The sequence below is a fragment of the Manacus candei genome, unplaced genomic scaffold (assembly GCF_025592945.1).
Source record: "Manacus candei isolate 608988 ecotype Guabito, Panama unplaced genomic scaffold, ASM2559294v1 h1tg000056l, whole genome shotgun sequence".
NCBI lineage: Eukaryota > Metazoa > Chordata > Aves > Passeriformes > Pipridae > Manacus > Manacus candei.
In genome coordinates, this window is record NW_026138104.1 from 8,020,268 (window position 1) to 8,035,493 (window position 15,226).

At 37.4% G+C, this 15,226-nt stretch overlaps 1 protein-coding gene across 7 annotated transcripts in view; it reads left to right on the forward strand.

The window, feature by feature from the left end:
- The window catches only part of MYO3A (myosin IIIA), a 119,933-nt gene that overhangs the window by 19,603 nt on the left and 85,104 nt on the right, over positions 1-15,226 (forward strand). For all 7 annotated transcript variants that reach the window (XM_051802273.1, XM_051802272.1, XM_051802274.1 and 4 more), the window contains exons 4-5: positions 12,439-12,543; positions 13,295-13,394. In XM_051802273.1, the coding sequence (XP_051658233.1) occupies positions 12,439-12,543; positions 13,295-13,394 (205 nt within the window). The remainder of the gene's footprint in view (positions 1-12,438; positions 12,544-13,294; positions 13,395-15,226) is intronic.

Below are 15,226 nucleotides of genomic sequence, written 5' to 3' on the forward strand. Positions count from 1 at the left end.
GATAGTGCTACAATTTTCTGGGTTTTTTTGGCTGCTCCTTCAAAGCAGAGAGGAAAACATGTTTTGCCTACAGGTACAGTAATGGATGCCAGCCCTGTGAGCTGATCAGGATTAGAAGTAGGTCTCTTGCTGCATAAGAAATGGTATTAGGACTGCTGTGGGTCTTGAGAGTAAAAGCAACTAGCATATGTTTGATGTGATTGAGAAGGGGCAGCCAGTGTGTGGGTTCAAGGGAATAATGGCATGTTCAGAGATGGTTGGTTAGGGATAAGTACTCACCAAGGCCAAAAGAAGGTGTTGCATTAAATCCTGGGTAAAATTAAGAATGCTGAACAATACATGTGCACTGCTGCATCTGGCCTGGAGCGAATCTGCTGTGCTGTTGCACTGTTGTATCTGCTCTTTGGAGAGAGAAGTTTAGCAAATTAGATACTTCCAGATGTTTGCAAATCTAACTGTGGTCACAAGGAGAGCCTTAGAATTCATGAAATATGTATAAATTTTCCTCACAGATTCATAAATGAACAGTGACAGCACAATTTACATATGTGTCAGAGAATAATGAGTATAATTAATGCCCAAATCTTGTGTGGCTTAGTAGTCTTGGATCCTTCACTGACCTACTATATGCGGAAGAATTTCCGATGATGTTGCCTTTTCAACATTGTATGTAATTCTAATAAATGGTGAAACTCACTAAAGTGCATCCTTCTTTTTAAACAACAAAAGCAAAATCCTCTGCTTTGTTATATAATGTCCAATCTATGGAGTATATTTATCTAAACCAGTCTCAGCATGTCCAGTTGCCTTGAGGAAGGGAGATTTTTTTCTGCTGTGGAATTGAGATGCTAATAGTGCAATTCTAGGTTGCAGTGTGGTTTCTACAAAAAAGGAGCAACCACTGTCCAAAGATCCAGGTATTGTTATTTTCCTTTTGTTTTTGGAAAAAAAAAAAGGCTAAAATATTTTACTGCTGTTGTGTAGCTTAATTGAATGAGGCTTCAACTGTTTGAGAGCTGTGAGTCTGGGTGATGAAAAATATGAAGAGAGACAAGAAACTCCAGGAAAAACAAATACCACCCTGCTCCCTCCCCCCCCCCCCCCCAAAAAAAAACCCCAACCAAACAAAACAACCCAAACAAAACCCAAAAACCAAACAAAAAACCCCAAGCCTACCAAAGCAGACTGGGCACAAAAAAGCAAAGCTTAGAGCAAGATGGGTAGTTCTCCCCTTGTCTCTTGCTGAGATTTCCAGCACCATGTCTGAGTCCTGATGGCTGGCAGTAAAGCAGTTTTCTCTCCATTAGCTTGATCTCTTTCCTTTCTCATCTAATGGTGGTGTCACTCTTCATGACACCTCTCTGGGCGTGGAAGAGGGAGAGAGGAGCTGCAGTCAGTGTTTCAAGGCAGCTAATGCTTGTTCTTGAGCAAAGACGTTTGGCTGAAAATATCTGCAGCCTGCAAAGAAGGCACACAGCCTGAGGAGTTCCTGATCATGCAGACTAGTACATCTAAAATTTAGTGAACAAATTCATGTCATTGCAGCTGTTGGGACTTCAATTGTTGAATTCCATTTGACTGAAGATTTTGTATTAAAAAAAATAATACTGTTGTTGTACATCAAGAAGCATTTGGACAACATGCTCAGGCACACAGTGTGAGTCTTGGCGTTGTCCTTTGCAGGGCCAGGAGTTGGACTCAGTGATCCTAGTTAGGATATTCTATGATTCTGTAAGGAATGAGTAGAAGTATGAAAACTAGAGTTGTTCTTGTTGCTGTGATAGTTTTAGCAGGAGTGGAAAAATCCAAATTCCACTAACATAGTGGAAAATAACTAGTCTATTTGGGTTTTATGTCGGGGTGAGGGTGGGGGGAGGAAAGCTGTAATTTGCCTAAAAATTATTAGGTATTTCCAATTGACATATATAGAAGAAAAATTAAACAATTGAAAATTGCTTTTGCATATTTCTCAACATGGGTCATTTTTCAGTAATGTGTATGGTTATAATTGCTCCATTCAGACCAACACTGAATATTTTGATCCATTACGTGTCTGAATCAGTCTTGATTTCTCCATTTCTAAAGTATCCCTCTTTGCTTCCCAATTACAACAATTTTTCATACTTGAATCATATCCTATTTTCTCAAGACCAGAGATGTGTGACTACAACTATCATTTGATGATTCAAAGTTTTACTAAACACTCATAATTTCTCTGCATGAGGAGTATTTCATATTACATTGTGGTTTGCACAGTTCACATTTTTTAAACAACTGGTGAGCATATGTTATGGCCCACCTTGCTGGAGAATACTTACATACAAAAAGCTGGTTCTGAATAACCTCTAATGATTTTTGCCACCATGCGGTAAAGCAGAAGTCGAGAAGAAATATCCTGAGTTTTGCCATTCCGCTATGTAATTAAATAGCATGTGAATACTTTGCCTTTCACATTCTAATATTTAACATCATTTTGCTTTCTGTACGTTTTACTTTTTATCACGGTTTTACTAAAAAGTGAGGTTATTTAAAAACAAAATAAAACAAACCACCAAACCCCACATTTGCATAGGTTTGGGTTAAATCCGAGATAACCAAACGTCCTTTAGCTTTTGTGAGGAATAGCATCAGTCAACATAAGAGTGCGTGGGCTAAGACTTGTTGCTTTTTGCTTCAGACACTTGAGGATTAAACACTTTAATTCAAGTGTGATAGACAATATAGTTTTGCTGGATTTGCTCAGTTTACATGTTGGGTCTCTTTATAAAAGGGAGTGACTGAAGGCACTACAGCAGTAGGAAGAGGGATCTCATTCTCCATTGGGCAGAAGGGGCTGGAGGCTGCAGACTTTGGGAGATGAGTACTATAGTAAGGAACAAGGAGCTGGGATGTGCAGAAAGGAGACAGCCAGGTGTCAGTGGTGATGAAAAGTTTCCTGGGCTCCAGAAAGAATGTCGGCATTGGTTGCAGTTCAGAAAGGTGCTGACTTTGCTGATACCAAACCCTGGAAGTATAGAACTGCCTTGCACAGACACAGTGAGCAGAGAGAGATTTACAAAACACTTTAATTTCAATTCTATCTGATCTAGTCTCTCTGAGTTAATCATTCCAGTAGTTTATTAAAAGAAGGGGGAAAAAAGAAAAGAAAAAAAAAAAGAGGCTTTTGAGTTTAGCATCATTTTGGTTCTTATAAAATTATCTTTAAAAATGTCCTTCAGAATGTTCTTGCTCATTAGGGTCCCATGACAGAGTCTGTAGCTCCTTTTGTAGTCACCAGAGAAAAGCAGGCATGTCCTAGAGTTAAGCTAACTTGTCAGTTAGGCTGACAAGTCCTGCATGCTCCTGCAAGGAGAGGAACTGCCTTTTGGATGAGTGTGTTTCAGCTTCACTCCTTTTGTAAAACCAGCTTTTAGACAAGCCCCATTGTTTGGATTTGCACTTCCCCAGTCATGCTTTTAAACTCGATAGGGAAGATTTCTATTGCAGTAATTTAAATTACAGTGATTTATACTAAATTATTGTCTTCATGTAGAAACACACACATAAAATGAATTATGTGTATTGTGGACACGGTAGTACTTGGAATTACTGTCTGAACCCTGAATCACAGAGAAATGGTGCTACAAAAGAGGAAGGTGCTTTGAAATGTTTCTTAATTGGTGAAGACAGAACAAAAGCAATGAGGTTCTGAGCAGGCAAAAAAAGCTGTGAGGTGCTTGCTGTTACCACAGACTACCCTATTTACTTGAGATTCTGTGTTTTCTAGAGCTTCAGCTAAGTTTGCAGCAGTCAGTAGAAATACTTCTGTTGGTATTATTGATCCCAAACTTAGACCCTGGTTTTTCTCACTACCTGAGTGAATGTTTCTGATCTCTAAATGTTATGTTTACCACTGCTCCTTGTGTATAATAAAGCAATGAATTGCAACTAAGTTTTCCCTATCAAAATGTTCTGTCTTGGTAAGCTGCCTCTTGCATTTGCTCCAAGAGTCCTAGGCTCTTTACTGACCAGCACCTTAAAGTTTTGTATGTAGGTTAGCTTCGATTTTCCAAAAGGATCCTTCCATTTATTTGATTTTTAAAAAATTAAAGCTGTGTTCTGGTGTTGCCAGGCCATGAAGCTATAGTTGAAGCTCCTTTAGAATTTCTGTTTTAAATATGTCTAGATCTCAGTTGCTTTACAGAGCACTATTTGAAGTCATGGCTTGGTACCACTTCAGCTATATAACCTTTTGAGGAGGAGATGTGGGCAGGCGATACGTTAATTTCTTCATTAACAACTTCATGGGGAGGTAAATCTATTATAACATAAAGAACGTGAATTATGGGGTGGTGCAATATGAAGTTTACTTCAGGATGAGCTAGCAGGGGAATTCAGTTGTGCTATGCCCAGTAAACCTTTTTAACAGCACCGTCACCTACTTGCTTTTTTTCATTCTACTAGAGACAAAACAATATTACAAATGTTTTAGAACAGAAAAAATCTTTCTTTGAGGGATTAGTTCTCTTTGTTCTTGTGTATGTAAAGCCTTGGTAGCTTCATTCAGTTATACTGAGTTTGAAAAAAGAAATTTAGAAAAAGGCAATAATGGCAGAGTTGTGGCTTTTCCATTTTGGCCACGATGTGAGGTGGGGATATGTTTATTCTGACTGAGAAAGATAAGAGTCCGTGAAGGCTGGCATTGCATAAGATGAAACAGGCAAACTTTTCCTCTGGCTGTCTGTCTTGTCAGTGCTTGTGCGTGGCAAAGAAAATGGGAAGTTAAAAGCCAAACTGAAAGGGGAGAAGTCAGAAGCAACAAATAAACACCATGAGGCTCTGACTAACACAGCCCTGGAGGTGCTAGATGATACAAGAGAGCAAAATCATAAATACCACATGGTTTGTCATCACTGAAGCTAAATAACTCAGGAATGATATCTGTTTCAGTGATACATTTTGTTCACGCTGAACTGAAAGCAATCAACTTTACCTAAAAGCATGGAACATTGCTATGGTTTCTTATGGTTATGGATTGTCTTGTCCGGTTGTTAGGAAAAATAGAAGCCACAGTGCACATCTTTCTGCCATTTGAGATGAAATTAAAACCACACTGTGTGGACAGGAGCTGCATATTAAAGCATTTGGCCCATTGAAGAAAATAATTGAGTTCCCTGTAAGTCTTTACAAGGACCTTGAAGTATTTGTGGTAGGTCTTAGGTGCTCCCAATTGAATGTGCTCTCTGGCAGTAATAGTTGTGAAGATACATCACACTGTAGGCAGAGAATAGGAGTTAATATGGTCACAGCTGATCCTGAGAGATGGTCAGTCTATGGAGTTCTTTCTTGGAGACAGAAAGCAAAGAAAGTGACTCTGGAAATGGCTATATCAGGTAGATTCTGTTCTAACAGAGAAGATCTCTTTTGAAAAGTTGAAAATGGAAAGAAATTTGAGTGAAAAAGCCCCAGAATCATTGTGTTCCCTTTCCTGAGAATAGAAAGGATGATGGAGCAGCAGGGTAAGGATAATAGGTTAGGAGAGTATGCTTTACCTGGCTTGGGGTTCTGGTAGGTACCTGTATTTAGGAAAAATAATGTAAAAATGAAGGAAAAGTGCCAGGATAGCTGGCAGTTATTGAAAGACATTAAAAACACAATATCAAATTAGCTGATGCAGAGAAAAAAATAGAAGTGCAGTAAGAGGTGAGAATGCATCAGAGTCTACTTCTTTTAATATTTCAGAATGCCTTCAAAGAGGAGAAACAAAAATGCTCAGCTAAGGCATTTACGGATAACCTCTGAGGGGCTAATGTGGAGAGTGGTAAAGAAAAGGTTACTAGAGAAATGAGATACAAGAATATTTAGTGTATGTCTTTACAAAGTGAGGAAAAATAATGACCTAGGGAAATACAGACCAATCTGCTTGACTTTGATACTCACAACAATTTAATAGAAACCATTGTAGAAATACCCAGAACCCAGTAACATGATAAGTGGTTGATTTGGACTGGGTCAGAACAAATAGTATTAATAAAATCTCTTTGTTTAACAGGATAACTGCTGTAACAAGGGGAAAGCAATAGATGAGATGTGTCTTTTGTAAGGATTTTATATGGTCCCATGTGACATTCTTAGAGGAAAATGTGGAAATACAGAAATTTCACATAAACAATAAAGCGAATAACCTCTTTCTCATAAAACTGGACTTAGTTTACTTTTGGGCTGGGAGAATCTCAAGGTGGGCATTTGCTTTTGGTCTGTTTCCTTAGTAGTAACTTGAGTAATGGAAAAAGTCCACAAAAAAGTTGAAGTGGACACCTAGTTTAATTACAGGCACATTAGAGAATAGCATCAGATTCACAGTTGTGAATACCAGAGGAATTTTTTTGAATCACAGAAAGGTGATTCATACAAAGTACTGCTGTCTGTAGGAAGAATAAATGGGGCATACCTGACCATGCTGTGGTTATACAGAAAGAGATTCTCTGCAAAGTGGAGATTGTTCTGTTCAGCTTTCCCAGTGAGGACAAGACTTCCAAAGGAATTCTCTCTGGAATCTGGGGGCAAAACATGTCACAAATGTCAGTAGCAAATTGGAGGCAATCTAAATTGAGAAAACGTGGCTAATTTCAAAATATTACATCAACTAAGTTTGCACAGCCTAAAAAAAAGGAGGAAAAATGATTTATCGTGACAGTAGTCTGACAGAGATGATGTTAAAGAGAAAATTATGGTAATTTGTTATCAGATACTACTGGAGGGAAGGGCAAAAATAATGCAATTTTGTTGGAAGCAAAAATATTCAGGTTAGATAGTAGGAAAAATGCTCTATCAGGCTAATGAAACACAGAAACAGGCAACTTAGAAAGACTGGAATCTCCCTCAGTGGAAGACTTTTAGGAGTGAGTTAGACAAATATCTAACATGTCTGAAAGTACCAGGTCTCTATACATTACATATGCAGTGGACTAAGTAATTTCTTGAGGTCCCTTTTACTCCTCTGCTTCTGTAGTTTTATGATGATGAAACAGCAGCAAATAAGAATCTTCTGTTCTTACAGCAGTCAGTACTACAAGGAAGGTACAGTCAACTCAGAGATTGACAGTGCTGCTGCACTGCATGCTTAGGGGAACAGGTCAGATTATTGATCTATTCTAAGAACAAGAAAAAAATTAGAGATTAGTGTCTGACATGGTTTTAGCATTCTTATGTGTGATAACATTAAAGCAATGTTGAACTTTTTCATAAGTATGATTGATGCATGCCATAAGTTGTGCATATGTGATGTGTTGCCCAGTCATTTATGTCTGTGCAGCCTGTAAAGATAGGGAAGGAAGTAATTGTAATTGAGCCACTCTTTGCATTCAAGCTGCTGAAGATGAAAGTACCTTAACAACTGCAGGATGCAAGCAAACATTACCTGACAGCTTAGTACAGATGTATAAGTCCAGAGCAGCTGGATGATTAAAGGCTGTAATGGCCCCAACAAAAGCGCAATTGAGAGTTTTCTTGAAAGGGAAGCTCATACTGAATGGGCATCAGAATCAAGAAGAGCTGAAGAGGAGAAATGTATCAGCTGGGTCAGATGAAGAGTGACTAAGACCTAAAAAGAACACCAGCATGATTGTGATGTGATAGCAATTTTAACTGACATTTCATGTGTTAGGATAATTTTATTTTTTTTTCCTGAAGTTAGCATACTAATAGCTCAGTTAAAGTAGCACAGGGTTGTGGCAGATGGGTGGATGGAGGACTGCATGTCATCCCAGTATGAATCTTTGCCTTTTTGAGTGCCAGAAAATCATAAGGGAGGAGCCCTTTACTACTACTGTAGAAGAGTCATAATCACCTGTTTTGATACAGCTATGTATGGCCATCAGAGCTATAGCTCTCTAAGGGAGGTTTTTACATGGATCAAGCCTTCTGCAAAATTACTCTTTCCATTGGTTTAGGCATGCAATATTTCCTTAGTTCTTTGCCACTCTTTCTTCTATCTGAATATCCAAACTAGGAACTGAATATTTTAAAATTCAAGTATTCTGAATCATATAGAAGTACATCATGGAAGGGACCTTTGGAAGTTATTTGGTCCAGCCCCCTGCTCAAAGATTATTAATTGCAATGTTACAGATTTGCCTTTTCAATTCAAGTTTGAGTATCTCCAAGGCTGGACATTACACAGACTTACTGTGTGATCTGTTGCAGTGCTTAACTCAGTGGGAATTTTTTTCCTTTATGTCCAATAGGAATCTACTATCTTGCAGTTGGGAATTGTTGCGTCTCATCCTTTGCTGTCTTCCACTGGGAAGATGTCTCTGTCTTCTCCACCCCCTCTTAGGTAGCCTCAAGGGTTCAGTTTACCCTCCTTTTAGTTGCTTGTTGTTGCAGGTAATCTTTGCATTCTGTTAGTGCAGGCACAGAAAATACTGCTGGTAAAGAAAATACCTGTAAATCACAAGAGAACAATAGAAGAAGTGACATGTGATCATGTACAAAGTTAATCAAGATGACATTTCTAAATAGCTGCCTTGTGGGAGGATCACTGTTATCTTCCCTTCCTGTGTCTGATAGGCTGGACATCATAAGAATCTGTCCCATTAAATTAAGTATGTTCAAAACTTAAAAGAGGGTTTCTGTCTGATACAAGCCACAAGAAATGCATCTGTGTATGCAATAGAGAATGTGTGTGAATGTGTGAGGGTTTTTTAGTGTGGGAGAGAGAAATAGAATTATTACTCTCTCCTTCCAGAAGAGCCCCTGTCTCACGACAGGTGAAAGGTCATTTGACTTGGTGAGTTACTTTGATCTTTAGAGTAAGAAGCCGCCCTGTAGCAGAGCTCAGATAGACATGTAGCTTCTCCTGTATGTCTGTGTCCTGAGTTCTCTGTTCATTTGTTGGTCTCTGCTTATAGTGCCCTTTATCAAGGCATTCTGAGGAGACTTTACCAAATGATGCGGAGTAATGACACAGACTAATTAGTTATTTGGTCATGTGAGTTCACAATCCTTGCAACAAAATAATAGCTATCAGCATCTCCCTTCTCTAGATGCTCATTGAAAACTAGGAAGATCTTTTTTAAAAGTTATCTCTGCCTTCATGATTTCTTGGGATCCAAGCATTACAGGTAGCTTAACTCAAACACAGTAATTTTGGTAAGAGGCTACACAGTTTTTTTAACGTGGGCAGCATGCTACTAAGAAGCAGCAGAGATCGTAATTATAAGCTGCAATATTTAACAATACCCAAAGAAACTTTCAGTCTGACAGTACTGCTAAATAATGTTTATCCCATAATCTCTCATTAAAGGATTGTATAAGTTAAGGTAATGTGATTTTTTTAATTATTTAGGTTTTTTTATTCCTTTAAGTTTCTACGTCATGGGCTGGATCCTAGTCAACATTCCCAATAGCAATTTATCTCCCCCTCTATTCAGATTCCCAAGCAAGCGTGGTCCAGCACTGCAGTATTGTAACTTTCTGTAGCTTCTTCTTTTGAGAGGGAAGAGAAGAGCCTGACTCATTATGAGAGGGACTTTTTGAGGTGTTTGTGATACATTTCCATTGAATACACATGCAATTTGATACCCTGAGTCAGGAGAAAGAATCACCGTTTCAGCTTCAATTATGTGCATGGTTATAGGGACATGTGGCAGCTTCACCTGCAAAAAATAGACAGTAGAAGTAGGAAATTGGACCAGATACAACATTTTACCCATGAAGATAAAAATAGAACAAGGTTAATACTAGCCTGTGTCATCCTTGTCGTCATCGTTCCCCCCTCTCACCCACACAGCGTAGAGCACGCACATACAGTGTCTGCCATAATCTCCTTTTCTAATTGTGGTTGTATTCCAATAATCCCTTTTCCTCCTTATAGCTGCTTGCATTCTAATACCTAGCCTTTTTTTCTCTCTTCCTCGTATACTGGTGGTCTCAGAAAAGTACTAATTGTCTGATATAAGTAAAAGTACAACTCTTTAACACAGAAATAGGAAAAGTTGCCCTGTGTGTATGCAAGAAAGTATGTCTATGACATCTTCAGCTGAACTCTGTCTAAGCAGCCACTCTGCCTTGGGAATTGGTGGAGGATTTCCACAGTGATATGGCTGACTTCTGGGTTCTTTATTTCAAGACCTGTTTAGCTGACCTTTTACATACCAGCTTCAGTTTTGGTTTGGTTTAAAATAATCAGAGTTTTAGTATCTTACATTACCTGATATTTTAGATAACCGTTATCTCATAATGCAGATATTTATCTCATAATAGGGATTTATATATTATGAGAGTAGTAGAAAAATTAGTTAAAGCAACATGTTTAAGAACGTAAAAATTAACAATGCTGACCGAGGCAAATAAATTCAGTATTGGCTTTACTGCCTAAACATTAAAAAAGGTGGTTTCTGAGATACAGTTTCTCCCTTCATCTGCCTACAAAGAGAATATAGTTCTTTCTATGTTGTTTTTTTTACCTTGAACAGAAAGGCTAATAGGCATCCAGTTCTGTAAAGAAAAAAAGAGGATCCATCTGTAAGAAGCAAAACTTAAATATTAGATAATGAAGAAAAATTATTTGAAGAATATCATATGTGTAATTTAATTCACAGTTGATTTGTTACTAGTTAGACAGTTTCAGTGCCTTGAATTAAAGTGCATTAAATTAACCAAAATTGTTATAATCCATTTGGTTTGATTAAATATTTTGGCAATGTGGCAAAATTAAAGCAATAGAGACCCTGAAAAGATAATGTCATTGTAAAAAAATAACTAACTTGAAAAAGTCAGTGGAGAAGGCAGACCAGCATCGCTAATGACAGTAAATGAAATCCTGCTTGGGAATCTGATCCTTATCCAGCAAAGCCCTTAATCTCATCATTTAAGCATACGAGTTCTTCTCTCTCTAAGCATGCACATTGTCCCACTTAGGTAAGGGTGAGGTTAAATGAGTTCCAAGATTGTTGCCATAGAGCTCAGCATCTGTCAGACCAGAGCCCTGGCTGACCTGATGAGGGAACTCATCTTGCAGCAAGAGTTATGTATTGAATGGTATTTGTGTAGGCATTCATGTGGTGCCAGTTCAGTGCAACTCAGGGGTTCCAAAGGTAATCAGAGAATTATTGTTATGTTTGGGTACAAAGGGATATAAAATGCTTTATACTGTAAGGTGCGAGTCTTTTTGTAATTACAGAAAAAAATGTAGAGGCATAGAAGAACATATTAAAAATATACAAAAGATTCTGATGTCTGGAATTCTGCAGTTGAAAGGTTTTATGGATAAATTATGCCCCAATTTAAATATACTTCAAAAGCAGTGAAAAGGAATTACTGTTTTGTGCTGCATTTTTAAAGTGTCTTACATGGGTATTTAGTTTCATGTGAAAATCTACTGGATGATACAGTATAAAACTTACAATATGTTTTACTGTTTTATCAGAAACAGCTATGCCTTTACATAGGCAATGGCTCTTCAATCAATGAGTATTGTCAGGTGCATTATGGATAGTTTAAGGGCTTAAGTACCAATTCCATCTTTGCAGGCATGTAACAGCTATAGAGGTAGTCACTAAAGTTTCATTGTTGCTTCTTTCTGTGGAAAAATTTTAAATGATAAAAATGAACATACAAAGTACTGCAGGTCTAAACTAATCAGCTGGCAATGTGCACTCACTATCCTTTTCAGAGAGCAAGACCAGACCTGTTTTTCCCACATGTACAGGACAGGATGAGAGTTTGCAGGAGTCTAGGTGGACCTTAGACAGGAGAGAGGATTGTCCCGAGTAGTTTGTGGCTCTGCATCTGGAACAAGAAGCTGATAGGGTTGATGCTACAAGAGCTGTAGTCTTACACCAATGGCACACTTTGTTTCAGTGGGAGATGAGACCTTTCTTTCCACAGTGCTTCATCATCTTCTGTGATGCCCATCCCTTGTGTATCACATCTTTCTACACTAGGAGTTAAGTGCTGCTGGGCAAAAAGGGCATCTTTCCCCTTGGCAGGGACATTTCTCTGCTGCCTGCATTCTGATGCCTTAAATCCATTTTGTGTTGTATGTAGCTTTTGTACCTGAGAATTGATGCTGTAATAATCTGCATTACTGGTGAGATGCACATGATGAATATCAGAAGCAATTAGTGTGCCCCACAAAACATGCCTTCACAAAAAATTTATTGCACTGTAAGCTGTTTCTGTCTCAGTGAAAAGCAATCATGTATGCAGGAAAAAAAAGAGATAGACTGCTGCACTTGCGTTTGGACACGAAGAATTAAATATAGAAAGTAGCAAACAAGAATTGGCAAAAGTTGCTGTGTATGTTGTTTGTATAAATGGTAGACGTTAAGGACAAATTTGTGGATTGCCAGTTTACTAGGAGATCATTTGACTGCAGATACAAAAACTACTGAAAACCAGGTGGCTACTCCAACACTCTCTAATTCCTTTCTGTATTTCCTTGATGTTTTGTAGCTGTGCAATGGTGGATCCGTGACTGATCTTGTGAAAGGATTTCTGAAGAGAGGTGAAAGGATGAATGAACTTATAATTGCTTACATTTTACGTGAAGCTCTGATGGTAAGATAAGCTTTCAGTGAAAGTCAACATTCAGCTCATATTTTTTTCCTTAAATGGATGAAGATAGTCCCCCCTAATATAGATCACTGTCTTCTGTTATAGCAGTGTTTATTGAAATCAAGGTGATGTGTAATTCAGGTGGTTCTTTTTGAGCAGGCAAGGTAAAGAACAGTTAATCTGTTTTTTTCATTATTAAGAGAATGAACCATTTCTGACTATTGATCAGTTTTCTTAGTAAATACAGTTAAGCATCAAAATTGCTTTTCTTTTGAGAAGTAGCAGAAACATAATTAAAATACTGTCCAACTTCTTGTGTCTGGATCCAAAGTATTTTTGTAGTAAAATATCCACATATCTAGTGAATTCAAACACCACTGCAAGAATTTTTTTTGCTCATCAAGATCAAGTGTCTTTATTTATCATTTTCTTGTAACTGAAACTTTACTTTCTCCAATGAAATTTAGGCTTTAGCAGCTTTCTTTATCCTCTAAAGGTATAATGTAGGTTTATAGTGCTATTTTTTTGCTTTCATCTTAAAATTTCTATTTGACATAAAGTGGATCAATTAAAAAAATATCTATTCCCTGTGGTGTGCCGAATAGTTTTCCAGTAAGAATGACATCTCTGTGGTTTTGCATTAAAAAATGTTTTAATTTTTTTCATAGTTTTCTGCCACTTTATTGTTTCTGCAAATGTATTACAGAGGACAGAGCTGTTATTAAAAGGTTCATGTTTACATCTCACCATCCAGGGACTTCAGCATTTGCATGAAAACAAAACTATCCACCGTGATATTAAGGGAAATAATATCCTTTTGACCACTGAAGGAGGAGTCAAGCTTGTAGATTTTGGTATGTTATGTTTACTTATATATATAAACAATGTTTTACATCTGAAGTATGGAAAATAAAATAGAGTAAACAAACCAGAAAAGATTAACTATGTTAATTTTTTGTTGAGGTTTTGAGTTCTTCATTAAAAATCACTTGGATAACCAAAGTTCCTTTTTTTAACCTGATAGACATGTTAATAATTCTAGTAATGCTGTTTCAGTAGTATGGCTAACAAATAGAAATTATAATATGGTAGTGGTAAGTGCCCAGTGCTTTGGGGCTCACTGTAAGTGAGGTGGCAAAGTGAGTTAATAGGATTCCAAATGAGGTTGATGTTTAGTTCCTCCAGGACCATGCAATGGGACTCATTGAAATTAGGAGCTGATAGGAAAAAGCTTCATGTTGTATAAGAGAACACTTAGAACTTATTTAAATACATATACTCAGATGCATGTATTTCATTAGTTTGATTTCAAACAAAACAAGAGATAGCTGAAGGCAGTAGAGGGAGGAATATTATATAGGTAAGCCCCACTTTCCAAAGTCTGGGAAGACTAACAGATTTTGGCAAATCTAAATCTACGAATTGGCATTAAAAGGGTCTGTTCAAGTCTCTTAGGCCTAAAGTGATTCTTGAATGCTGTCACCTGGTGTCACCACCAAAAGGGAAAAGGAGACACAGGTAAGTGGATGGAACCTGTTATCAGCCATGCTACAGTGATTTGCCTTAAAAGTGTATTGACTTTCGTTTTATATGAGGGGTATAAAAATTTGCAATGCCTGTTGTTATGAACTATTATCTTCTGATAGCACACTGTCTTCTTATGTTTAAATTTATTTTATTGGTCACTATTTTACAGCACAGCAGACACAGTAAATATAATATTCCATTCAGCAGATGGAAAATCTTTATTTTTCCTTTGCCCTCCTATTTTTTTAATGAGATTGATTTAATTGATACATAGCAATTGTTTAAACTAATAATTTTAACTACCTTTAGTATAGTATCTTCCTGACAGTAGATAGTATTTATGCAACTCTCATTACTTCACACACAGAATCCCCACAGCTGTTAGGATTAGTAATTCTTCTGAAATGTCATGTATTTCTGTTGTATTTCTCAGATAAAATCTTTCATTGGAAAGTCTGGAAGTTTAATGTGAGGCAAAAATCAATATTTTTGCCCACAGGCTTTTAATGTGTTGTGGATACTAATTTTTTAAGGTGTTGAAGGCAATTAGAGCTGCATAGGATCAATGCTTCTGAAAACTAATTCACTTATGCAGATGTCAAAACATACAAGCTGTAGGGATGAGGACCTGAATTCTTTATTCCCCAGGTACTGCAATCTGCTGATAAGGCTGTAATTGAAAAATAATCTTAAATTCTTGTGGGAAAATTGCCATGCCAAAACACAGATTAGGTGGTGTACAAGAAACAAATATACTTACACACACATTTATGTGGGTTCAAAAGGGGCCTGCATTACCTGCAGCAGTCCTTTCTCTCAAAGGAATATGAAAATGGCACCTTAACTTAGGAATGGATTGACATTTTCCCTGGCTTTTTTTTTTTGTCTTTCTCAAAAAAACCCCACCCCAATCTTAACACAATAATTAGTAGTTTCAAGTGGAAAAAATTTATACAGTCTTCACAAAATCACCATGGAAGACATACCAGTCACCCTTCAAGCTGCTGTTTAAGGTATTCAGCTGGGATTTGGGAGATTTGTGTCTTCTACTTAAGAGGATTTAAACCCACATTAATCAGATTCTGAGATCATTTTTTAGCCAGGAATGTGAGTTGATCAAAATCTCTCATGTTGGCACTGCTACAGACTGTTGTACATA